Source organism: Rhincodon typus, chromosome 21 (assembly GCF_021869965.1).
Source record: "Rhincodon typus isolate 14 chromosome 21, sRhiTyp1.1, whole genome shotgun sequence".
In the NCBI taxonomy this organism is placed as follows: Eukaryota; Metazoa; Chordata; class Chondrichthyes; order Orectolobiformes; family Rhincodontidae; genus Rhincodon; species Rhincodon typus.
The window spans coordinates 3,814,301-3,841,078 of NC_063352.1; the positions used below are offsets into that span (position 1 = coordinate 3,814,301).

The 26,778-nt window shown below is 37.1% G+C and overlaps 1 protein-coding gene across 5 annotated transcripts in view; it reads left to right on the plus strand.

Annotated features, from left to right (window-relative positions):
- The first annotated feature begins 658 nt into the window (after positions 1–658).
- The window catches only part of LOC109920768 (meiosis regulator and mRNA stability factor 1), a 42,775-nt gene continuing 16,655 nt past the window's right edge, over positions 659–26,778 (plus strand). For 3 of the 5 annotated variants that reach the window (XM_048609896.1, XM_048609898.1, XM_048609901.1), the window contains exons 1-15: positions 659–882; positions 2,450–3,115; positions 5,146–5,314; positions 6,961–7,184; positions 7,536–7,653; positions 8,077–8,249; positions 9,465–9,899; positions 16,980–17,140; positions 17,555–17,713; positions 17,958–18,150; positions 19,475–19,653; positions 22,624–22,704; positions 23,328–23,564; positions 23,855–23,974; positions 25,494–25,669. In XM_048609896.1, the coding sequence (XP_048465853.1) occupies positions 727–882; positions 2,450–3,115; positions 5,146–5,314; positions 6,961–7,184; positions 7,536–7,653; positions 8,077–8,249; positions 9,465–9,899; positions 16,980–17,140; positions 17,555–17,713; positions 17,958–18,150; positions 19,475–19,653; positions 22,624–22,704; positions 23,328–23,564; positions 23,855–23,974; positions 25,494–25,669 (3,247 nt within the window). In that variant the 5' untranslated portion in view covers positions 659–726. The remainder of the gene's footprint in view (positions 883–2,449; positions 3,116–5,145; positions 5,315–6,960; positions 7,185–7,535; positions 7,654–8,076; positions 8,250–9,464; positions 9,900–16,979; positions 17,141–17,554; positions 17,714–17,957; positions 18,151–19,474; positions 19,654–22,623; positions 22,705–23,327; positions 23,565–23,854; positions 23,975–25,493; positions 25,670–26,778) is intronic. The other 2 variants (XM_048609897.1, XM_048609899.1) reach the window with 1 other exon arrangement.

Sequence of the window (26,778 nt, forward strand, 5' to 3'; positions counted from 1 at the left end):
GTTGTGACATACCTCTGGACAAGGTGGGACTTGAATCCAAGCCTTCTGGTCTGTGGTAGTTTTACTACCACTGCAGTACAATTCTTGTAACGTTAGTGCTTTTAGTCCTGTGAGCAGCTCCAGTGTACGTGAATTTTAGTTGATTCAGATTCAGATTGGAAACTACTGGTATCTCTCAGGCTGCGTAATGTACGATCTGCCTGTACCTTTCAAATAAAGTTCACAGAAAGACTGTGTGTCATGCTTTGCAGAGTCTCAAACCTAATATTAAGTATACCCTGAATGTGTCCAGCTTAAAAACAATCTAACAGCCTTACAGACACACACTAGTAAATTTAGTTATCTCACTAATTTTATTTACTACTTCAATCTACATGAAAAGCTGTATCTTGTTGGATGGTAGAACGATCTGAATATCCCAAGATTATTGGCTGAATTGAAGAAAATCTGATTTGTCTCACTGCTCTTTTGTGTGCATTCATGTAGTGTTCAACTAGCAACTTGCTTTATGGTAATAATAATGTAAAGAAGTTAATTAAATTATGTTGACTTGCTTGCAGGTTTTAAACTGGTGCAAGCTGGAGAAAACTAAATGAAAGATAATAACCTAGTGCAGCTGCTTCCTTGTTTCCTTCCAAACAAAACTTGCTTTTTTTAAAGTGCAGGAAGGAAGCATGAAAGGAAGGACGGATGAGAGGATGCCGAGGAAGTATCTAAGATTATATAATGGATGGAAACAGAAAGGAGAATTCCTTCTGTGGTAAGCCTGTTGGATGGCTGAATCAAGCAGACAATGATGGCAGTGTTTCAAAACCTTGGCTCTGGAAAATCTCCAATTGCTTTTCAACAGTTGAACAGATATTACCGACCAGTAGCAAAACGGTAAATTCTCATTGCAACTTGTATCTACTATTATGCCTTACATTATAACAAATAATACAATTACTTATGAAGTAATGTATTCAGTCCAAGCAAAGTTTTTCTGCTTTCTGAATGCAATGTGCATAGTTCAGAGTTGACCACTCTAATAGGAAAATAGCAACCTGCAACATTAAATAGTATCAATTTAATTTAATTTCATTTCTAGAAAATATAGATATAGAGCTTAATGTTAATTTTGTGTAAATTCAACATACTTGATTCAGTTGTGGAATAATTTTTACAAAAACAATAAAATGGCAGAGGTATAAATTAAGTTTTGCCATTTTAAGTGTTCTCCTCCATGTACGAAGAGATATTGTCCATTTATCAACAGTGTTCATCACCGTGTAACAAATTTTCTTTTTTAACAAATACAATTGAATCTTTCACCATAATAGATGAATTTCAAAGCAGTTGGAAACCTAGAATCGTTTGTTGTTGTCACTGAATTCCATGTAATACTCGTGGTTGTTGTGATAGAAATTTTCAGTGTAAATTGTCACATTGCATTACGTACCTGCAGGTACAATAGCTGAAATTTGAAACCAGTATTTTAGTCTGGATATATTCCTATACAAGTTATTGAGTAACTGCACTGCTATTTGAGGATGGATGCATGTACAGAAGGTAGTTTGTTTCACAATTCTGATGAAAGTAATTATTTCACATAATCAATGTTGCTCAGTATGGATAAATAATTAGGAATTTGGGATTACCTACAGATGGAGCATCAGAACTTTAATATTTCTGTGGCTAGAAATAGGGAAAGAAATTGAAAACTTGCAGTAATATTGGTCTTTAATTGTGGTCTCTCACTCCACGATAAGGACCATCTCTGTGCTAACCTCAATGAGGCATATTAATTGGTACACAAATGTTGTTGCCAAACTTGAAAGCAAACAAAACATCCTTAAATAAACTCATCTGTATCTGTACATAATTTGCATCATGATGATACTTTAATTGGTGAATTTGATTAATGTTTTTCATTGCTTTTGGATCTATAAAGTAAGACACATTAAAATGGATATCCACAATAATTTCCACGATATTGTAAACATTAGTACCTTACTAATGGCAGGTTCAGCTTATTTACTCTGGCATTCAAAGAATGAGGGTGACGTTCATAAGATCCTCAATGATATTGACAGGATTTGGGCGTAGAGAGGATTTTCCTATTTTGGGTGAGTTCAGAGCCAGGGGTCACTGTTTAAAATATCGAGGTCTCCCTTTTAGGACAGAGATGAGAAAAAAATTTAGAAGATCGTGCAACTTTGAAACTCTTTTCCTCATTAATGGTGGAAGTAAGACCATTAAATATTTTTAAGGTGGTGGCAGGTAGATTCTTGTCAAGTAGTGAAATCAAAGGTAGTGGATTTCGAAACACAAACACATGTGCCATAATCTTAGTGAAAGACAGAGAAGGCTTAAAAGAGCCGAATAGCCTTGTTTTCTCCTAATGTGTATGTTTGTATATATGTACCAGAATGTTAGATACTCATCCTGAGTATTTTGTTTTTTTTTCTAGAAAAATTGCATGGAGAACAACAAACCCAAGTTAGAGTTGAAGGACTTTCCACCTCCCTCCCAACATGCTATTCCTAGGTTCTTTGCAAGTGCTCCACCTTCTGACATTCAGGCTTTTCAACAGCAGCAGTCAACCGGCACGAAAGTAAGCTGCTGTCCTCATTGTGGCAATGAGGCTTCTTGCTCCCCCCACACTCCCAATGGTGGTGGTTGCATTCACTCTGTAAATGGTGGAGCTTTAGAACACACAAATGCTGGAACAGTCACGTGTCAGATAGGCTCGAGGCCTACTTTACATTCATCAAAATCTTGTAAAGTGGCTGTAACTAATGATCATTTAGCTGGCCCCTATTCAGAGAATGCTGTCTCTGGTTGTCAGCTTCAGCCATCTCTTTCCCAGCACCTGTCTTGTTGTGGAAATCTCTTCAAACAGCTGCAACCTTTCCACAGCAATGTCCACAAGCAGCATCAAACTCCTATGCCACAAAACTACAATGCATCCAATTGTTTTTCCTGCATGGAGCTCTCAGGTGGGGTTAGTGGGCACTTGGAAGATCGTATGAGTCAAGCTGAGCTACCTACACGTGTTTGCACTAACTCTTTACAGTTTCACACGGCACCTATGTTTCTGAAGGGTTCACATTGTTGTGATGATTGTTTGAACAAGGTTAGTATAATTTCATTAACCTATTTTTCTTTATTTCATTTAACATTAAAATGGTAAACAAGTAAACTTTTAGAAATAGTTCAAGTTTTTAAGCTTTGAAGCTTGAATTCAGTTTTAAAAAGCTGACAAGTTTACATATGAGCAGATTGTTCAGTTTATATGAGATATATTAATCTTTATGTAAAGGTACATTAATCTGTATTGCACATTAACTATTTATGCAACACGCAAGTAACTAGAGAAGTGTTTTTATGCTTTAGTGATACTTAACAGACTAGATCTTGTAAAGGTGAAAAAATGTGATGGCACAGAAATAGCTCTTGGCATAGTCATATCAGTAACACTCTTATGTAAAGAAAACGCCAAGACCAATCACATTCCATTTTTTTTTGTTCTGCATAACCTCGTCTCCATTCTCAATCCTTAATTGTAACTGAGAAAGCATTAACACTATTTGGTCTTCTAATAGAACAAATTCACTATCCGCATTTTGAGTGTCGACCAAAACACAAATCTTACATACTTGTAAGTACAAATAATTAAAATCATAATATAAAATTGAACTACTTTCTTATAGAATCATAGAATCCCCACTGTTTGGAAGCAAGCCATTTGGCCCATCGGGTACACACAGACCGTGCAATGTACGTCCCACCCAGACCCACCCCATCCCTATAATGCTACATCTCCCATGGCTAAGCCACCTAACCTGCATACTGGACATTACGGGTGATTTAGCTTGGCTGATCTACCTAACCTTTGGACTGGGAGGAAACCGGAGCACCCGGAGAATGTGCAATCTCCATACAGACAGTCATCTGAGGGTGGAATTGAACCCAAATCCCTTATGCTGTGAGACAGCAGTGCTAACCACTGAATCACTGTGGCAGATAATTTGTTTTCTCACTTTCCCCAAAATGTGTACTGCATTATGATAAACCTTATTTCACTTGCTCCTTGCCCCATGTTATTCCCCTTTATTATAAAATGTACATCAGTTTACAGTTAACTGATGCATGTCCAGTAATTATACCAGTTGAGTATTCATAGCATGCTGTTCAATCTTGCAAGGGTCATTACGTTGTGAGCTTGATCCTGTCTTTCTTATGATATCCATATATGTGCACTTTTGAGAGCAGAAATTGCAAATCAGAATCCAGAAGGATTTTGCTTTAAGGCACATAGTCTAGGAATTCAAAGGATGATTGTGGGACTGTTGCTGATGGATTGAAATTAGTTATAACAGCCCTCTGATGTTCCTTACATTGGATATTTTCCCACTGTAACCTTTTTAGAGACTTTTATTTCTTCTCTTTTGGATATTATTCATGTGATCAGCTTGGCAATTCTTCCAAAATCACCCTACAGGTACTTCCACCAGCGTTTGTGAGTTCCCTACCCTCATTTCACCGCAGATTGGGACCTGGGAACAAAAATTCCATCCCTGGTCTGTAATCATCGTGCCCTAAAATATTACACTACGTTCAGGAAACTTTGCAGAGACACTTAAAAATGCATTTTAATACAGAACTGGATAAATTGGGAAAATAAAAAAAGTGCATTATATAATCTATTATTATTATTTGCTACTTAAAACAAGAAGTTTGCAGTTTATAATCAAACATAGACTTTTCTGAAAGTTTGACCAACTGACTTTACAAGTAAAGGTAGTTCTCCTATAATGTGATAGTTGCATTCTTATGTGACCCCACGCTATAGAAAATTGGGTTATAGGGAAATTGCAGTACCTATAGAGCAGAAAGTTTGCGTTATCCAAACAATGTCCACTATTCATCAATCACATTACAGCCAATTCGCATTAACGAAACACACATTATAGCAGAATTACCTGCATTATAAACAGCAGAAACTGTGCATGCAACAGTCTTGGTTTTGTAAATACATAAAAATTAACATGCGCTAGATATTCTGTTTGAAGGAATAATAATTTTGTATATTTGCGTGATAGTAGGTTGCTTTGTGTCCAGTCTGAAAGTTGCTCTGGTTTCCTTTCTTAAATCTTTTTGCAGCCACCCAGACGTCCTGCTGTAGATGTTAAAAAGATTTGGCCAAATATTGCCCCTCCTGCTCAGTCTGTTCCAGTCCCCATATCATTGTGCAATGGTGTTCAAACCGAAGGTCAAACTGCAGAGGCACCAACGTTAACAGGAAACTTGGGTCTCCAGCCACCAAAGTTTGGTATGTGTGACTGTAATATCCTTGTTTATGCTTTGATGCTCCTTCCCATTAAAGATCAACTTTTACTTTAAAAGTGAAGTAGGGAGTTCAATATCAATCATTATTTGTCTACATTGAGAACCACCACTGTTTTTTCAAGAAAGTTGTATTTCTTAGGAAGGAGTAGTTAGATAAAGAATTCAATTTTTGAGAGTCTGCTAAATTCCTGGTGACCAGCAGTCCAAAATTATTGAATTACAAACTGACTACAAAGATAAATGAACAACTGGAAAAAGCACACAGATAGAGAGCTGTTTAATTATAAGTTAGATCAAGGAAAGCAAACTTAAAAAAAAACAAAATCAAGAGGTTGCTAAGTGATGATTTTTCATAGGTAAAGAATGATGCATATATGAAGGACACTTCACAGTCAATTTTAATATTCTTTTGACATGATATGTAGTTTTTAGGGAGAATTAAAGGAAAGAAAGAAACAGCGACTGGCCTCTCCACCCATGAACCCAACCCTTGTTCATTCCCCTCACCCTACCCCAGCACTGAATTACACAAGGCAGTTATACATTGCTTGTGCTCAGCATGCAGAGCGCAGATTAGGATCAAAGTGAACCTTAAGTTCCACAGTGGCATAGACAAACATTGAGTCATAAGGGAACAGGCTGTCAAAGACCATGGTGCAGCCAGTTGTAATAATGTCCATGAGTGGCAATCACCAACTGTGCTTTATCTGATGTGTTGTCCCTGTCTGTTTTTCAGAATCTGTTTGTGCTCTTCCTTAGACTAATTAAGAATGATAATCATGTCTAATCAGAATAAGTTAGAACTGAAAGAAGATTTGGCATTTGCTGTTCACTATTGATCATTCTGTATTGAATTTTCAATATGTCTGTCTTACTCAAATTCCTTTAGTTCCACCCAAGTAAGCTTTTCAATTAATTACATTATTAATTTTCAATTAATAAGTCTGAAGAAGGGTCCCAATCCATAACGTCAGCTTTCCTGCTCCTCTGATGCTGCCTGGCCTGCTGTGTTCCTCCAGCTCCACACTGTGTTATCAATTAATAACACATCTGTTGAATTTTGTTAGGCAGCATTTCGATGATCTTGCTTTGGTTGTCAATTCATTGTCATTTCTTCAATTTTTTTGAATGAATTCCTTCAATAAATAAATCACTTCTCAGGTCACACCTCAATTGTTGTACTCAAATGTGCAAAAATTAATTTCATTTCAAGAGTCGGATAATGTTGCTGAATGAATTAAAATTGTCAATCTGTAAACAGTGAGATTCTTTTTATATTAATTTTAAATGAAAAGAATACCTCAAAGCCAGTTTAAAAACTTCAGTTGTGCAAATAAAGCTGTTTTCAGAATATTTTTTAGCAAGAAAACCATTTTGCTTCCTTTGTGTGCCCTTCCAAAATATTACTTACATCAGTATATTGTATGGAAAATGTTGCAATTACCAATGAACTTTCATATAACAAAATTTTTTGGAAACCCTCAATAATAAGTCAATTATAATTGAATACGCAGTCTAATGTTTATAATATCTTTGAATTAATAATAAAATGATAGAGGAATGAAGTTTTCATTAACAACGAAAGTACACTTGAAAATGTGGTTCCAATTGTGGGATTTTATTTTACAGGATCACCTGATGTTGGTACAGTAGGACAGCAGGAGAATCTACCTCCTATTGGGGTATTTTGGGATATCGAAAATTGTTCTGTCCCCACAGGACGATCAGCCATGACAATAGTACAGCGAATCCGGCAGCAATTTTTTCAAGGCCACAGAGAGGCAGAATTCATGTGTGTATGCGATATTAGCAAAGAGAACAAGGAAGTTATCCAGGAACTTAACAACTGCCAGGTAAAACAGCTTTATAACTTGCTAATACCAAACAACTGAGTAATGAAGTGTGCTGTAAGTTATAAATGTAAATCTTTTAATGTAAAAAAAAAATTAATGTTTCTTGTATTTTAGACTTTAGGAAGGTTGGTGAGTGTATGGTGATGACTTTTGCATTCAGATAAATATTGCCAAAATTTTAAATTTCATTGACTTCAAAATCATATGGGTTGTAAAATGGGTGTTCAGTCTGATTGTGTCAGGTTAGGTTAACTGTATCTCCCTTGTTCTTGATTCACCCCTTAAGTTATCAATATGAGACAGTACTTGTACTTGTGGTTAAAAGTTAGTGTTTTATCACCTTTGTTGTAGGTGACAGTTGCACATATCAATGCAACAGCAAAGAATGCTGCAGATGACAAACTTAGACAAAGTTTGAGACGATTTGCTGACACTCACACAGCTCCGTCCACTGTTATTTTGGTGTCCTGTAAGTAAATCGTCGTGCAAAATTCTTATTTTTATTTGAAATATTTGTTGTGAGAGGAAAGGTTTTCAGCCAGCAACTTGGTAGTGTTGTTTGTCTCAGTGAAATATATAAATATTGAATGAACACTACTAAACATCTGGTCATTTTAAGTTTGGAGATTCAGAATGGATGGAGTGATGAATATTGATGTATTTCGTAACAGCATGTGTGTATTCTTTTAGGTGGAGTTCATGACAAATATTGCAAAGCAGTCAAGCGGTTTAAATTTGTGTCACCCTTCACAAACATTTCTTGATAAAGTTCTGAACAAGAGTAAACATTGAGGAAACTGTGTCCAGCTTTTGTATTTCAAAATAGAAGGCTGAGTTTGATTTCAGTCAGAAATTATTTTTTTTAATGATTATGACTTCTTTCATTTTGCAGCTGATGTTAATTTTGCCTTAGAACTGAGTGATCTTCGACATCGACATGGTTTTCAGATTATTTTGGTGCATAAGAATCAAGTTTCAGATACACTTTTACAGCATGCACATAAGCATTTCAAATTTGAGGAATTTGTTTCTAACTTACCACCAAGATTACCGGAAAAAACACCAGTAAGTGTTTTCTAAGCTATCCAATTTAAAATTAACATATCATTGAAATCTCGATAATTAAGGTCAAATGAGACTGAAATAATTGTTTATTAGGAAATTTTGCCCTATCTGCAACTGTTCATTTGTCTGATACAACCTGGTGTCTTTACCTTATAACAAAATTGTAAATAAAATGTTATATCTGAAATAATTCCCCCAAAAGTCTGTATTTTAGTAGTAATAGAAATTGCTGGAAAAACTCAGCAGGTCTGGCAGCGTTTGTAGAGCAAAAGCAGAGCTAACATTTTGGATTCAGTGACCTTCTTCAGAACTGATGGTAGCAAGGCAAAGGTTAGTATTTATGCAGAAGATAGGGAGAGGGAGGACTAAACGATAAGTGGCGATAGAGCCTAAAGAAAGAGAAAAACAGCTGGACAGACAAAGGAGTGTGTAAAGGTCTGGTGTGTGGAAGTTGGGGTAAGGACATGGGAGAAGGTGCTCAAGCCATAAATGTGTTCAACTCGAGTCCTTACCCTAACCCCTGCACACCAAGCCTTGTCATCACATGGGCTGCTACTGCACACCACCCATTGTCAGCAACTAATAGTCCGCATTAGCAGGTATTCATTCTCCCAGGCTGATCTTTACCCATTCCTTTGTCTGGCCAACTGTGTTTCTCTCTCTCTCCCACCTCCTCCCACCCCATCTTCTGCATAAATGCCAACTTTTTCCAGCTACCATCAGTTCTGAAGAAGGGTCACTGGACCCAAATCATTCACTCTGCTTTCTCTCCACAAACGGTGCCAAACCTGAGTTTTTTCAGCAATTTCTGTTTTTGTTTCTGATTTCTGGCATCCACAGTTCTTTCAGTTTTTTGTTTTATATTTTGGTAGCTTTTAATGGGAATGTCTCTTAGGAATATATTTGGGTACATTACCAACTTGGTGCAGTCTTTGGATTTTATTATCTGATCAGTAAGGCTGCCTTTTTCCTGTAACATTTATACCTGAATGACTTTGGTTTTTATATTGGTAATTCAGATGCTTGGAAGTTGTGATGTATCAGTTAGAAGTAATTGAATTGTGGGATACTGCAACTTCTGTCAGTATTTTGAAAGGTATATTCACAAAATAAGGTTAATATCCACTTTGCGTTTTCGTTAAGAATAAAATTTGGCCTCTCATTTGTCTTGTTTCCACATGCTGTTGCTGACTTACTTTCTTACTTGCTCTTCAGCAATGTCATACTCTTCTGTATGCGTACAATTTACCACTCAACAGAGACAGCAAACAAGTAAGCAACAGGCTGCGTCGTTTGTCTGACAATTGTGGTGGAAAGGTTTTAAGTATCACTGGCAGCAGTGCAATCCTTCGTTTTACAAGCCAAGAAAGTGCTGAACGTGCACAGAAACGTATGGAGAATGAAGATGTCTTTGGCAATAAGATCCTGGTATCATTTACCCCAAAAAATAAAGATCTTTGTGAGAGCAAAAATAACTGCTTTACAGTTGAAAAAGCAAAATCCCCTAAAAAGGCAAACAAGATGACCAAACTTTCTCAGCGGAACAAAGGCCTTGATGATCAGTTACCGAACAGTAAAAATTCTACAGTGAAGAATTTGCCAACACCCCAAGGATCAGCAATTAAAGACAACAATGTCAGAAGTTTACAGGTAAATGATTAGTTTAATGCAACTCAAATTATATTTGGGCCATTAGAAAGGACAAAAAGATATTACTGTGACCAATCTGTATGAATGGCAAAAGAATGGAAAATCTTCAGTGTAAAAAGAATAACCAAATCTACATCAGCATCCAGTGCAATACAAATGATTAGATGTAATTCATTTGGGGCTTGCAGTGATACAATCTAATGAAATTGAGGTTAGAAATTGAGTTTGACCAAAAATGTTAACATGGCGAGTTGCAGAGACGTAGAGAATAACGAGGTGGTAGGTTTAATGCCCATTTTCTATTCTTCGTTGATGTACAGTAATCTTGTTGAAAATTTATGTATTTAGATCAGTAAATAAAAAGAGCTTGGCTAGTTTGTGTTTTTCCCTACTAATTCACATAGTCCACTGATCCTCACTCTTAAAATTAATGACCACCTGGGAAAGGTCCTGGAGAACAATCCTTAAGAGTAGTCATTGTTGCCAGGAAAGAAATAGGCAAAGAAAGGAAGAAATGCAAAACTGAGTGAAGAAAGCTTGTTTGTTTTTTTCATGGCTGATCTTACACATGCATTTGTAATCCAAACAATTTTCTGTCAAAGTATGTCTGTGTACACATTCTTAAGCTCCCAAATTAATAGAAAGCTATGAACTATATATCTAACCTTATGTCTCTCAACCCTAGGAATTCTCTTCCTTCCTACTCACTCAAATCCCCACCCACCTCTCTGTACACCCCCACCCACCTCTCTGTACACCCGCACCCACTTTGTCCATAAAACATTGGATTGTCTCACTTGATAGTAAACGCTGCAATCTCAATGCTTTTACTGGATTTGTTCGAAGAATATACATGTTTTATGAGACATTAAGAAAGCCTCCTGCTTATTCAATTGATTGTTAAAAGGGAACTATTCTCTGTGTCCTTGCAATATTCTTGATCCAAATAGTGCCAAACAAAATAGATTAAATTGAACTTGGCAAGACTTCAGTGTTTAAATCAGTGCCATATTTATCTAAATGACTGCAGCCCAAAAGAATTAATTGTATGTGAAGATATCTTGATTAATATGGCACATAACTGCATTTTCTTCATTTACGAACATCATTTCTACTGTCCTGTTTGTCAGAATGTACAAATTAAAAGCAAAAAAAAACCATTTGGCTCCTTGAGTTGGCTCTGCCAGTCAATATGATCATGGCTGATCTAATTTCTAAACACTCTGACCTGCCCTGAAAACGTTTCACCTGCTGGTTTAGCAGGAATCTATCTACCTCTGTCTTAAAAATATTCAAAGTCTACTTCACTGCCTTTTGAGGAACAGAGTTCCATAGATTCACAGCCCTCTGTGAGAAAAACAATATTTGTTTTTTTTTAAACTGTGGTTTCTAGTTTTAAATTTCTTATCCTTTCCACATCAATGCTATCAGGACCCCTCAGTATTTTATATGTTTCAATCAAGTCTAAAATCATCTCTTACTCTTCTAAACAGTAGCTGAGAAAAGTCTAACTTATCCACCCTTTCTTTGTAAGGCATCCTCCCCATTCCAAACGTGAGTAAATCTTCAAACTACTTTCAAAGCATTTACATCTTTCCTTAAATTCTATGTTTAGTACTTTGGATGTGGTCTCACTAGTGCCGTATATAACTGAAGTATCACTTTCCTACTTTTAAATTCAACTTCCTTTGCAGTGAATGATGCTGTTGTTTTCCTAATTAACTGCTGTACACTAACCTTTTGCAATTCATGCATGAGAACAGCCAGGTCACTGTGCATCTCAAAGCTCTGCAATTTCTCACCATCTAGGTAATATGCTTTTTATTCTTTCAGTGAAAATGGACAATTTCATAATTCCCAAATTATGCTCTATTTGCTGAATCTTTACCCACTGACAACCAAATTATTTTCATCACGTCCTAACGTCCTCTTCACACCTTACTTTCCGACCGACCTTTGTGTTATCAGCAAATTTAGCAACATATTTTGGGTCCCTTCTTCAACTTATTCATCTAAATTGTAAAATGTTGAGGTAGTACTGATCCCAGTGGCATATCACCTTGCTAACCGGAAACAGAAACATTTATGTCTACTTCGTTTCCTGTTAGCTAGCCAGTCTTGTGTTCATGACAATATATTGTCCCTACATCACGACATTATTTTGTGCAATAACCTTTTGATATGGCGTATTATCAAATACCACCTGAAACTCTTAAGTACAATACTGCAACACGGTTTAATCTTTATCCACAACACGTTACCACTTCAAATAATTTCAGTAAATTAATTAACTATGATTTCAGTCCATGAAACTCTTCCTCATGCGTACTGTTTGGATGTTGTGCAAATTGAAAATCTTATTGCCTAACTTTGCAGAAGGATTTTGTTTGATTTTCAATCTAAGCCAGCAATAATTCTTCATCATTTATTGAATTGTTTAATTTTAATTTAGTTCATGTCTATTACCACAAATATGACATCATTGTTCATCTTGCACATTATATTCTAACACATATTGGATTGCTGCCTCATGCTGTAGAGAATATGTTCAATTCTAAAATAATATTTAAGATATCACAAGGTTGAAGCCACCGAATGTGAAAGTGAAGAGTCACTTCGAAATAAGTTTGTTTTCTTCAGTTATGAGGATTGATGAAATGATACCATTAATTCGTTTTTCAAAGTTAACTTCAAAATAGTTTAGCTGTTCCCACTTGCTTTGTGTTAGTGACTCAACAGATTTCGTTTCTGTAAATAGTTTCCTTCCAATTTCTAGCTTGAGTTTGACTTCTAGCTGTATCAACACAATTAAAAATAAACAAGAATTGTTGGAAATAAATAGTGCAATCAAAAGCTGGAGAGAATATAGTTCAGCATTGTAGATAATAACGTACTGATTTGCCTTCTTGGCACCTGCATATATTTTTGTATGCAAATTAGCAAGCCAAGAACAGCAAATAGGAAGTGAAGCTCCATTAATCCTTAATCAGAGGAAACCATTTCCTAAATTTAATGCAGCATGTAAATCCAATGAAGTTGATTTGTTAATGTGTTGCAGGTGTACTGCATCAAAAGGCAGGGCGGGGAGGGTAAGAAAGGAGAATGACTAGAGAACTAGTCTTGTTTTTTTATAGTTGCTGCTGCTGAGGAACTGAGTTGGTGGTTGTTTGCTTATAGTATGGAAGTTTAGGCTCTAATGTAGTGTTTGAGCTGTTTGCTTAACCATTTCATTTGGAAGCTTTTAGTCCTCTGGTAGACCTGCCATTATGCTAAATATAAGGATTGCTGTTAAGCAGTTTTTCAGGATGTAAATATTGAGTTTTATTAATGTCTCTACTAGGTTACTAGAGTTTAGCAGCTTTCAGTAGACACAGATGGAATTTTAGCAGGTAACTTCTCATTAATTTCTCATCACTTCCAATTGTTTTTGAAGTGTTAGTGGATACTTGTATTGTCTGGCAGTACGAGTGAGCTAAATACTATGGGAAAATTGGAATGTTAGACTTCTGTAGAGAACTGTGGTTCACCAAATGGGTTTTGTGATAATTTTAATGTGAATAGTTTAGAAGGTGTTTGAAGTTTTTTTTCAGTCATGGTGTGCTGTGGTCTTATGATATCTTATCCTCGATTTAAAGGCTTGAGGGCAAAAGCCGCTTGGCTCATGGTGTTGAATATACCACAGGAATTAGAATGGATTTCTATAGCTGTAAGATCTAGCTGCTGTAATAAAGAACAGAGAATGATTGATTAAAACTTCAACCTGAAACTTTGGCTACTTGAATATGGTTTAGAATATTCTGGTACCTTCTCCTGTTGAGATGAAGATTTGAGAAATAAATGGAAATTCCTCCAGTCATAGAGGCAGAACTGTGAAATTGGCACCATTTTGCCAGACTTGTGAAATTTTGGTTGCCTTAACTCACTTAAAGCACGAATGTTATTTATGAACTGTGATTCACACCAGAGCTCTGGAAGAAGGAACAAATATTTCTGTATGTGGCTCTACTGGGGCATCTAGCTGAATCTTGTTTTAACAACAGAATTATTTGAACAAGGATAGGATTGAAGTAGGAACATGATATCTTGTCTTGAGAGTCTCCTCAGGGAAGAGAAGCTTCCTTTTGAGAAGCATTTGCTATATCTAGAAGCTCTGAGGCTGTTAAACATCAGCTGGGGAATATTAATGGGAGAACTATGCACTAGCTGAGAAGCATTCTAAATCAGCAGAAAAATCCACAGGATCCAAAGTATCATGGAGGACAAAGCAGTGCTCTAACTTCCAAGAAGCTAAATCATAAGCTGGAAAGAAAGCAAGCCTATAAAAATGATTGCTGGAGAAATGGCAGATGGAGATTGATTGATTGGTCACCCTATGCCCTAGAACCAGGTGGCGCTGTGTAGTCTCAAGGTAAATAAAGTAGCTTGACTGTTGGAATGATGACTGTAGAAGAACAACATCACGTTAATACGATGTCTGATAAACATTGATCCTATATGCATCAAGAGCTTCACAGTACTTTGTGAAGTTGATCAAATTGCTGCAAAAATAAGCTGTCAGGCCAAGTTGACACTGATGGGATGATAATTACCAACAGTGTAAACAAAGCAGAGACCCCAGTACAGTGGGAAGAAAGAATTGCAGTTCGAAGCAGTAAATTCTAAGCAAAATCCACTCCAATTCAGCTGAAATAAGTCAAAATCTTGTGCTGGTATCCCACCTCTGTGCTTTTGAGTTTTTCACACTACACAAAGCAATTGACTACTATATTTAAGCTTTAGTACATTGACGTGCTATCAAGGGCTGCACTTCCTTCCTTTTAAAGAAAGTTCCTGAATCATCTGGAAGTCATTAACTTAAAGACATTCTCTCTGAAGAGACACTTGCTTAGTTTGATCTAAGCAAATGTGCTGTGGGAAACGGGAAATCGGGGATACGGCTGCCGTTACGAGTGTCGAGTTGGTGATAGCAAAGGAGTTTGTCGTTATCTACAAGGATGAGAGGAAAGAGATGCTGAGTTACATCTTTGCAAGCCACTGAGGAATTGCATCTAGTTTAAGGCAAGAGGAGTGTTTTACTAGCTAAATGTGAGATCAGGGGTCACGAGCAAATGCTGTGCTTGAGAATATCAAGCTAACTGAGCTGAAGAGCTGCTCAGACTTCTAACAGTCTAGACAGACCTTGACTGAAGTGTGGGGTAAATCTCTCTCTTCTTAACTGACCACCTTGTCACTGTTAATTAATGTTTACACTACACTACAGAATATCAAACAAGCAGTCATCAATGACTGTCAGTGAGATTGTAGAATACTTTGGGAAAACACCTTTTATTTTCATGTGCTGTACCTGACATCTGATGAGCAGCAATGGTCCATAGCTTGAGTGAAGAATTTGGATTCTTTGTAAATGTACTGAATTTCCAAAATAACACATCTGCACAGTGCTGCCTCAGTCTTTCCGGTTGGAGCATAATGAAATTGCTGACAGAATTGTTAATGAATCTAGGATACCTAGTATCAATCTGATATCTCATTGTTGTCAACAATTACTTGCTAATGCGTGTGATTGTCCACCTAGGAAATTCTGTGTAACTGGCCACGGACTCTGTGGATCCTTGTGACTGATGAGCCTGATCCTAGAGCCATGTCTCCGACCACGTTTTGGCAGGTGCTTCTGGAAAATGGAATTGGTCCTTGACCTTGAAGTCATTGGCATTCCTTTTTCCATTCCTTTTCTGTACTTCCTTTCGCAGATGGATGTTCTCTAAGAATTGCATCCCTTCATACGGAGTTTCTTTCGTCTGTTTCTTCTGAACAAGGATCTTCCCATGCTTAACATCTCTTCAGGGAGGCTTTGAAAGCCATTCTTTGTCCCCCTCTCTTTCAAGTGCCTGCCTTGAATTGTGCAAAGATTTGCTTTGGCAGTCCAGACTTGGGTATCCTAGCGGAGCTGATTTCTGATGATTGTGGCCTCTGGTACTATTAGCTGCTTCGGAGATGCTAATGTTGGTATGCCTGTCCTCGTAGCTGATGGAGAATCTAGCCAGTGTGTGCAGTGCCATCTGAAAGGCTAAACACCACTGAAGGCGTGGAAAGTAGTCCAGTCCAGTGACTAATGTCACACCATATCCTTGAGAAGGTTCTAGGGGTGGAGTTACCTTTACAATTCCTGAATGTATTAAACTTTGTGCAAAATGTATGTAAGGGACAGACTAGATTTAACAATATTTCTGATTGTGATTTTTTTTTTAATGTAAACCAAATGTGTGTAACTTGCAAATGATATATGCAGGTTCTTTCTCTTTTCTTTTTAGAAACAAAATGTTTGGAGGAGTACCTTTTAAAGCACTAGCTTGCCACAAATAGGAACAGGCGTAGACTGTTCAGCCTTTGGAGCCTGCGCCACCGCTTAGTGGAATCATGGCTGATCTGACATTCCTCAGGCCAAAGGCTTGCTACAGTTAATAACCACTGATATCCTGTGTGCATCACGGCTTGAGAGCAGAAGCCATTTCCTCCTCCATTTGGAATGTGGGGTCACACTGAGTTTCACGAATATTGAACAAAAATTCATTTGTTTGCTTTAACCTGAGTACAGTTTTCTGAACTTGTTTACTTAACAAAGTGAAGGCAAATCACTTGGGCATGGCATGAAGGATAAAGTAAAATTTGGCCTTTGTGTCTTAGCCATTGAGCTTTTGCTAACATCTATCTCTATGTGAAATAGCTGCCGTAAATTTTGAAGTTCATGGAGAAATGATGTTGCTGTGTTTAGTAACTAGAAGCATAGTCTTAAATAAACAAAAAATTTTTTTTTTTTTTTGCCAAGCTGTGTTTTAGCACTGTTATAGCGTCAGTTCCCTCCCATTTTAACTAACTATTGCACTTCTGTCTACAGCTGAACCAAGTTGGATTCCTCCATCTTTATTTTAAAACTCATTTGGTTTTGAAAACTGGTTACAGTTGTTTAGCATGATTGAAGGCTGGCTTTTCCCTGTTTTTGATTTGGGTAGTCAATCCTTTTTTTTTTTTTTTACATTAAATTGCATGGTTGTAAGAGGCTATTTTTATTTATTTTCTAAGGAGCTCTGTGGTATGGAGTCCAAAGCAAAGCAAAGTGTACGTACCCAGAAGATCAAAAAGCAAGGAACTGAATCTCCTCCAGTTGGCAACTGCACCTCCACTTATTCCCCAGTCACTGCTAAAAATGTAGGAAATGGTGATTCGTTCAGTGGGAACATGAAGTGAGTTTTGTTTAACACCTATAATCTAGCTGATTTTTACTTTGATTAACTTGCAAATAAAAATGAAACTTAAATGGGTGATTGTTGAAACTGTTGGAGCATAATTATACTGACTATTGAGATGAAGTAGGCACCGATTACTTCATGTACTTTCATCTGAGTGAAATTTGGGTGTGGACTGATTTGCCTATCGAGTCCTACATGATGACTTGATACCTTCAATGTTGTTATTTACATACAAAATAAAAACTTGGAAATTTATGGGTAATTTTTCCACTCCAAAGAAGTGGGAAATAGGACTCCACTGACACACAAACATTGTTAGTGCTCAAGTGTAGTAAATACCAGTCAACTAATTTTTAAAGGAAGTAACCTTAAGCGATGTTTTAAAACCTAACATTTATTTTTAAATAGGAGAGAAACTCCATCTTCCAGAAGTTCCTTGGAATCTCCCATTGATAAAATTGAGAAGAAAGCTGATTTCCATGTCAGCTCTCCTTCTGCTTTTTCTAAGCTGTCAGTTTCAAGACATAACACACCACCTATTCCGGGTCACGGTACCTGGGCAACCAGGTAACTTTTTTAAACGTTTGTCTACTTTTCTTTTAAACACACTCAACATCATGCAAGAGTTGAAGACAAGCATTTAAAATTAATCACTGGTAAAGAATATTGAATTAGAACTAGCTGATGTTGATTCGTAGCAAGAGTTTCAGAGCTCAAATTCAGAATTAAAAAGTTTTGGCTTGAGTAGTGCTTTTGAATATCTGGTAAAGTTTTAATGTTACAATGTTTGACTGTTGTATAATTATCTTAGGAGTCCATCCCCAAGCCTTTCAAACAGGCTCTGTTCTGTTAGTGCAAATCCAGCAAATCAAACTCACTATTCTGACCCTCACACTGGCCCATTTGCAAATGGTGCAGATGTACAAGTCAGCAACTTGGATTACAGAATGTCCAGAAAGGAGCTACAACAAATACTGCATGAAATTTTTTTAAGGCATGGCAAGGTAAACTGGCTGAATACTTTTATTTCGGGCATACTAGTGTTTTGTACCTGAACTCTAGTCCAATCAAACTGTAAAGCTCTAACTATCAGTCCATTATTAGTTGTGAATTTTATGCTATTTTATAAATCCTGTGTTTCGAACTAGACTTGCTCTGAAAGTTTCGTTGGGTTAGGACTGAATTTGAAATGTAAATTTGAAAGTCAGTTATAGGCTGCATTGGGAATAATGAGAACCCTGGGAGGGGTGTGGGGGTGGAATTTAAGTGTACACTTGAGCAATTGATTGTGGGACAGGATTGCTTTTGGAAAAGATGACCGACTTGGACTCGGTCAAGTTTGAAAATTTGTATTTTATGCTTGTGCGTCAATATTTTATCCAATGCTTATTGAAGTATTCATACTTGTAATTTTTTATTTCTGTACAGTGAGAATAAGTGATTCTGACCTGGTAATATTTTAGGAGCTTTTTCAAAAGCAAACTGGCAGTAGAAATTTGGAAAGTGACTTGTATTGTGGCATCTTGTAATTGTGACAAAATAGTTTGCTATTATTCAGTTTGAGATTTTGAATATGCATCTCATTTTAATTGTTACACTGAAATATTCACACAAAATGTCCAGTGTAACAATGAATAGCAATTATTACTTTTTGTCATATTCATGTTTATCTTCTCCCTTAGAACAGGAGGACTACATTTATTGAAGGTGACTAAGAATCAAATTGTATTTTACTGTTGTGGATCTGTTGTGGTTAAGAGCTATAAAAGGATCTGTTTATATTGTTTTTAATCTTGTGTTGAGTAGATAGCTAATTGTTAGTTTCCCAATAGACCATGGACTTTGATTCTGGTTTGGTTAATCTAGCTCATCAAATTTAGCTAGATTGAAGTACTTGACCAGAAGTAGACTACTTTTTGACAGTGGTGTTTTAAAAAGTTCATCAAACATATTTTCACTTTTTTTGGATTGCTAATTGCCCACTGGGAGCTATTGCTTGAATGATTAAAACCCCAACTTTTTTTTTCCTGTTGAGTGATGTCATATTGGCATGCATCATGAAGTCAAACCAGGCCTAGTATGGTCAATATGACTCAGTACCACACCTGGTGCTTTTCACCATTTAGGCAATAAGAGATAATCTTGACTATTGAGTTTTCTTTGTTTAGTTTGTTCATAGCCTGTAATTTTGTGTTCTAATCAATGACCAGTTTCTTGCACGAATAATTTAAAACAAGTAGTTTTGTAAAGCTTAAAGAAAACAAAGCTATTTACTTAAAATTGAATCATAACTGGAAGCTTTGTTTGTCTCAACTGCTGGATACATAGGTAAAGAATGTTGAACTAAGCCCTCATACTGATTATCAGCTTAAGGCAACAGTTCAGATGGGAAGTCTCCAGGAAGCGATCTTGGCTGTCAATAACTTGCACAGATATAAAATTGGAAGCAAAAGAATCCAAGTTTCACTAGCTACTGGAAGTGCCAATAAATCTCTTGCATTACTTGGGTAAGGTTGTTTCTGTTTCTTGTTTTACTCGCTTTACTCGCTTGTACCTTTCATGAACTGAACTATTTACCATACTATTTCCAGGGAGAGGGTGAAGGCAGTTTATTCGGTGAAAGCAAATCTCTGAAGCATTACAGTGACCTCTTTTGCTGAATTTTGAAGAGATTATCCTCCCAAGGGGCACTCCTTGGTAATGTGTAGCATTATTTGTGTCTCCAAAAGGTTTGTCCTGTATTCGGGCTCCCTTGGAGGTTGGCTGCAGAGGATCTGTGTCTTTAACTTGTTTAGCAAGGCCCACTTTTCACTGTGGTAGGTCACAGTGTGCAATTTGGCAGATCAAGTTTGTCGAAAGGAATTTAGTGACTGCTAATTGACTTTCCCATTGCTTGATTCAAAAGATGCTTGCTGTAGAATTTGCTCCAATTTGGGGTGACAGCAGATGGCTTGTATAGATCATTGTGGAGTTGGTAAGCAAGCTGTAACACGGATAATGACAACTAGCTTGTGGGTTTTGATGGTCATTATATGTCAAGTGGTATGCTGTTTGATACTACATGTGAAATGATGGTTACAGTAGTAAAATAGTTTTTTAATCTCCAAGTTGCTACTGATTAGAGGAAAGAGCTAATTACCAACACAGTTTAAAACTTCATTTATAATTGGAGATTAGAAAACAACTTTGAGCAAAGCTGAGGCAGGAATATCAGAGCAGGAGTAGGTCATTAATTCATCAAGCATGCTCTTCCATTCTAGTTCATCGGTAGGTCATCTACTGCAATGCCATATCCTGGGGGCTGTCCCCCATATTCCTTTGATTCATAGACTTTTAATTACGAATCTCTTGTTTGAATTCACTTAATTGCAGTTCTCCACCTCAAAGCTAAAACTGAAAGGCTCAATCCTCTGAAGAAGTCCTAAGTGACTTCCCACTTGGTCTGAGACTCTGCTCCTGAACTCTTCATTTAAACTCGAATACAGGCCTAATCTCCTCCATAGGACAGCCCCACCATCCCAGGAATCAGTTTGGTGAACCTCTGCACTGCCTTGAGAGCAAGTAAATCCTTTTTAAGGGAAGAAATGCAGAACCACAATATCCAGATACAGTTTCGGCATTGTTCTATACATTTGAAGCAAGACTTTGCAAGAAGATTGGAGTAGAGGAGCCAAAAAAAAAACTGTCTGCTTTCTGAATCACTTGCTGCACGTGCATACTAGCTTTCAGTGACTCTTGTGAACAAGGACACCTATATCATACCATATCCCTTTGGACATGAGCACTTGCCAGTCCCACTCTATTCCAGAAATACTCTGCACCTCATTCCTTCTACCAAACTGGATGATCTGTCACTAGCCGCATTACATTCTAACTACAGTGCTTTTTGCTAGCTCGCTCAATCTGCTGAAGTCCCCTTAAAGCTCCTCTACATCCTCCTCACAGCTCATGTTTTTACCAAGTGTTGCATCATCTGCAAACTTGTACACGTTACAATTGATCCCCATATCCTAATTGATAGATTGTGAACTGTCAGAGCGCAAGTGCTGATCCTTATAGTAACCTACTGGTCACAGCCTGTTAGCCTGAGAGTGATTCATTTATTTCTGCTTTCTGCCTGTTAACCAATCTGCAATCCACACAAGTATGTTACCGTGTGCTTTAATTTTGTTTACTAACCACCTCCTGAGCAAGAGTTTGATAACCTTTTTAGCAATTCCAAATGCGCTACATCTGGTTCTTCCATACTAACTCTGTCAATAAGATCCTCACACAACTCTATCAAGTTTGTCAAACATGATTTTCCCCCATTCATAAATCCATGTTGACTTTGTTCCATTTTAGGCAATTATTGTCTACATATCCAGTAATCACATCCTTTACAAAAACAGAAGTTGCTGGAAAAGCTCAGCAGGTCTGGCAGCATCTGTGAAGAGAAATCAGAGTTAACGTTTCAGGCCCAGTGGCCCTTCCTCAGAACAGGAAGGGTCACCACACCCGAAACGTTAACTCTGATTTCTCTTCACAGATGCTGCTGGGCTTTTCTGGCACTTCTGTTTTTATTTCTGATTTACAGCATCAGAAGTTCTTTTGGTTTTTATCATCACATCCTTTACAATAGATTCTATTATTTTGTCTACTTGTGATGTATGGCTAAAGAATCTGTGGCTCCCCATTTTCTTTCCTTTCCTTAAGTAGTGGAGTTAAGTTTGGAGCCATCCACCTGTGGAATGAGTAAAATTTTAAAATGCTGTCACCCGTGGAGCTACTGATTTTGCAGCCATCTCTTGTTAATACTGCATGGTTAAGGTAATTGGATCCTCATGAATTTGTCAACTTTCAATCTGTTTTAATTTTGCAAACTACTTTTTAAACTTATCCTAATTTACCATTTCTCAAGGGCAATTAGAGATTTGCAATAAATGCTGGCCCAAATCTGCTGAATGAATAACTATAAAAATTCTTTTGGGCCTGAACCCATTGCTGTTAATCAGATACAAATCTGCTAAGTATACAAGCTTGCCTTAAAACTGAGGATATTTTTGAGGAGTTAAAGTAGATCTTAACATGTAAACAGCACAAATGACCACTAAACAATCCAATCAAAATTGTTCATTCTTCACCTTGATTAACACTCACCCACTTTCTATGGGACTCTGTCATGGTTACATCTGCATGCTCTGATTTCTCAGGTGATTGAAAGCCATTCCCTTTTTCTTTGCAGTATTGATCTGCCTTAACAAAAGGAAGCATTGCAGTCTACTGCAACAACAGTCCACACTTTAAAAATCAGCAAATACGACTAATTTTTATTTCATCTTTTAAGGAAAAAACTCTAACAAAAACCTCAATCTGTACTTGGATTGCTTTTGGTGACCAAATAGTCAAAACAAAATCTTGCCAAAGTACTTGATAATGACTTGTGTAATGTCCTAACTTGATATCTTGTACTGATCATGTTTGCTTTTTGATTACAGCTCTGAAACCATATCCATTCTGCAGGATGCCCCTGCCTGTTGCTTGCCACTGTTCAAGTTCACAGAGATTTATGAAAAAAGGTATGTATTTTCATTACACATCTGAACTGTTAGAGCATTCAGCTTATTGACACAATGATTTAGTTTACCGTGTTCACCTCTTTTGATTTGAGAAATCAGTGATATGGGAATAAATTTAAAAGTTGAGACTTGTATCCCTATATTGATTGAGGAGGTGCCCCTTTTATCCTTTTGTGGATTTCTTCTGTTGCGTGAAAGAATTAAATTTCATTTTACCTCATTTTTAACTGTTCCATTGTTTCAGTTCAGTTAAATAGCTACAGAATTCAAACACTAGTGTTATACTGTTAAGAATGTTTGCACCTCTTCAGTTTTGAGTGTATGGATGAATCGCACTTGGATGAAGTCTTCAAAAATATATTTGTTTGGAAGTTGGGAATTGGTTCAAACTTTGCCCTGACAATTTTACATTTCATCAAGACTTTGAAATGTATTAAATTGTTTGGCAAATTAGAAAGTTTTTTGGTTTCTTTCGTTATTAGTATTTTGTCTAATTCAGTATTGATATTCCAAATATCAAGCTAATTTTGTTTATACGTAATCCCTTGTGGCACTGAAATTGATCTAACATGCTTCAGAAAATGCTATGCCTGTTGAAGTAACTTGAATCTACCGACCTCTAGATTTGGACACAAATTGTTTGTGTCGGATTTATACAAGTTAACAGACACAGTGGCTATCCGTGACCAAGTGAATGGAAGAATGGTTTGTCTCCTGCCCAGCAGTCAGACTCGGCAGAGCCCAATGGGCTCTGTATTATCATATGATGGTTCATCATCCAACTGCAGCCCAGTTATATTTGAGGAACTGGAATACCACGAGCCAATCTGCAAACAGCACTGCTCCAATAATGTCTATAAGTAAGATTCACATTTTCATGTTCTATCAACAAATGTTTACTCTTAAATGGAATGTTGAAAATCTTCCTCTTATTATCTGTACTATGTTATTTAAGACATTGTACTCCAAAAGTAATGGAGATGTTATGAGACCAAATGTTTAAGTGTTTGTCTTGCGCACATTTTTGCACATCCTGAAGGCAGTTTTTTGTAGTATTCTGCTACTGTGAATTATGGCAAATTTTTTTTTTGAAATAAATGAATATAAATGCGTGCCCTAGGATAACATTGTTTCTTTTTTTCATTTACAGTGAAAATGAATTTGATCCTGATTCTTACAAAATACCATTTATAATATTGTCCCTGAAAACATTTGCGCCACAGGTACATAGCCTGTTACATACCCATGAGGGTACTGTGCCCCTGCTTAGGTGAGTACTATATTCCGTTTGCACAAAGTGTTTGGATTGGAGAGAAGGATGTTTCCAAAATTTCAGTCTGGCCTCATGACATGCATTAGCTCTTTAAAACTTGTATGCTAATTGACTTCTGTACAAAAAGCCAAAGGCCAAAGTGAACACCTACTTGATATTGCCCACAGTTTCAAAAATGTCCACGAATGTATTTGTTTTGGCAGATTTATTTTGCGACAATCAATCCTTTTTGGTTGAGGGAGTGCGCTGAAAAGGCTACTTGATGTGAGCTAGTAAAATCCAGTCCATCCAAGTACAAGAGTTGCCAACTGTAAAGGCATTTCTGTAGGCTGACTATGTCTGCAAATGTTGCGTTAGTCACAGAAATCTTAGACTTACCATTATGTTGAATATTTTTGCTTGTGATTGTCGACCAGGACTTTGTATAAGAAGTTCTGGATTGGGGGAAAGAATGGAAACTTGATTTATTGAGGAACAATTATCTTGGCTAAACCCAGAGGTGTTAACAACTTTGATTCCACCAGTAACTAAATGTGACTTATTGGAGTTGTACCAATAACCTAATACCGGTTACAACTGCAATACCGTTTTTAAGTAGCAGTGACAAATAAAAACACAGCACCATGGATGCTGGGGATCAGAAATAAAAAGTGCCAGAAAAGCCAGTCTGGCAGTAAAGAGAAAAACTGATTTAATTTTAATTAATTTATTGAGCCCAAAATGATGACTCTTTGGATCTATATGCCTTCATTTCTCAGCTGTGGGCTTCCATTGGATTGGGTAACTTTTTTATGGTCAAAGTACTACAGATATATGCTTTCTGAAAGGGTGACTGACCAGAAAGCCTTCTATGTTTAACGTCTGCCATCGGGCAACCAGTAAAATTTTTCTGCCTGATTAGTGGTCTGATTGGTGAGAATACGTGTTCCATTGCCAGCAAGTTTTTGGCTTAGGAACTGAATACTGAGCTTCTTGCTGAAGATTGGGGATGCTACCCACTGTTACAAGGCCCTCCTGATGGATCTATATGTGTCTAGTCATAATTGGTGTAATGTCCTAATGAAATACCTGGTAATAACTGTGATTCTGGAAGCCCACTGAGTTTCACTGCTTCATGGCAGACCCTTTTAGCTTACAGTATGTTCAGACCCTGTGTAATTCATATAATAGCCAAGGAAAACTGAAAAATTGGACTGAGAGCCCAGGTAAAGAGGGAAATTCAAATTCCACTTTTACCTTTTTAGTGATCAAGACTAGTCTGAGATTGTACAGGCTTGATTTATAATAGAAAATACATCCATAGAGTTTTTGCAGTAATATTGAAACGAAGTCATTGTAATAACTTCTCCCTCAGGTCACATTAACCTAAGCCTTAAACATACTTAATTTTGGTTTTCATATGAACGTTTTGGGCCTCCTTGATGTATGTAAATGAGCAGAGTTTTATTTATCCAGTTAGAGTTTAGATTTATTTTTGATTTTCATTGGACTATATAAACACTTTTTTATCTTATAGCTTTCTGGACTGTTATGCTGCAGAATTTACTGTATTGAAGATAGTGGAGGAGGGGCAAGGTGGTGTTCCTTTGGAGCACCTCATAACCTGTGTCCCTGGTGTTAACATTGTCACTGCACAGGATGGCATTAAAGTTGTGAAATGGGTGCAGAACAAGCCTCCACCACCTAATGTGGGTAAGTTGACAAGTTCCTCATTCAAACAGTGCATGCATACTGTAATATTTAAGAATGAATGTAATTGCTATGGTTATTCTGACTTTATTTGAACTATAAAGTTAATTTTAGCCTAGTGAGAGCTTTTAAGGGCTGTAGAGCCGTTTGTTCTCTTATGCTTAAGATTCATTTTAATAACATTGTTTAACAGCTAGTAATTCTGCTATGGCGTTCCACACAGGAAGTTGAAAGTCTTAAAAGGCCTTTTAGATAAGGCTAAGTTGGAGCATGGAGAGTAATTGGTCAAATATGTATAATTCAGTGCTTATTTTTATCATGCATTTTATCTTTTCAATGCTTCAGGCCTCAGCTTTTAATCAAACTAGGCAAGGTGCTGCTTTGTAATTGCATCTGTCTGCAAATGGTGCTGTTGCAGTGTCCTAGGACACAGGCTGAGTTGAAGCATTACATGTAAATGTAAATATAGCAATGTTAGTGGTGCATAAACACTCAGGCATTTAGTATATGGTTATTTTTGAGTTCTGCCTATTTTTAAGAACACACTGAACATGTTAATCCTCATTGCAGTCAGTCTACAAACTTTTTTTCTGGTTAGGTTTTTGTGGGGAGAACAGTGATGCTTGTTTGCCGTGGAACTATTTTTCATTTTGTGGATAATTATAGGTAGTATCACCTCCAGGAAAAAAGTGATTGATTGATTGTATTTGGCACACCAACCTCACATTACAGTCAAATTTGCTCTGTATCCTGATTTTCCAGCATACTTGAATGTGAAATCTGAACAATGAGATGGCTCTTAAGTAACACCATAAGAAATAAGAACAGGAGTAGGCTGCCCAACCACTTGAGCCAGCTCCCCCAATTCAATAGGATTGTGGCCAGTTTGGCATTCCTCATGCCTGCTTTCCTGTCCTTTCCCCATAACCTTTGCTTGCCCCAAGGATCAATAACTTATCTCTCAGCTTTAAACATACAAGAACTCTGCCTCTGCAGCTGTCTGTGGCAAAAAGTTTCAAAGAGAGAATCCTCAGAAGAAATTGCTCCTCATCTTGGTCTTAAATTGGCACCACTTTAATCTGAGACTATGCCCTCTAGTCCGAGACTCTTCG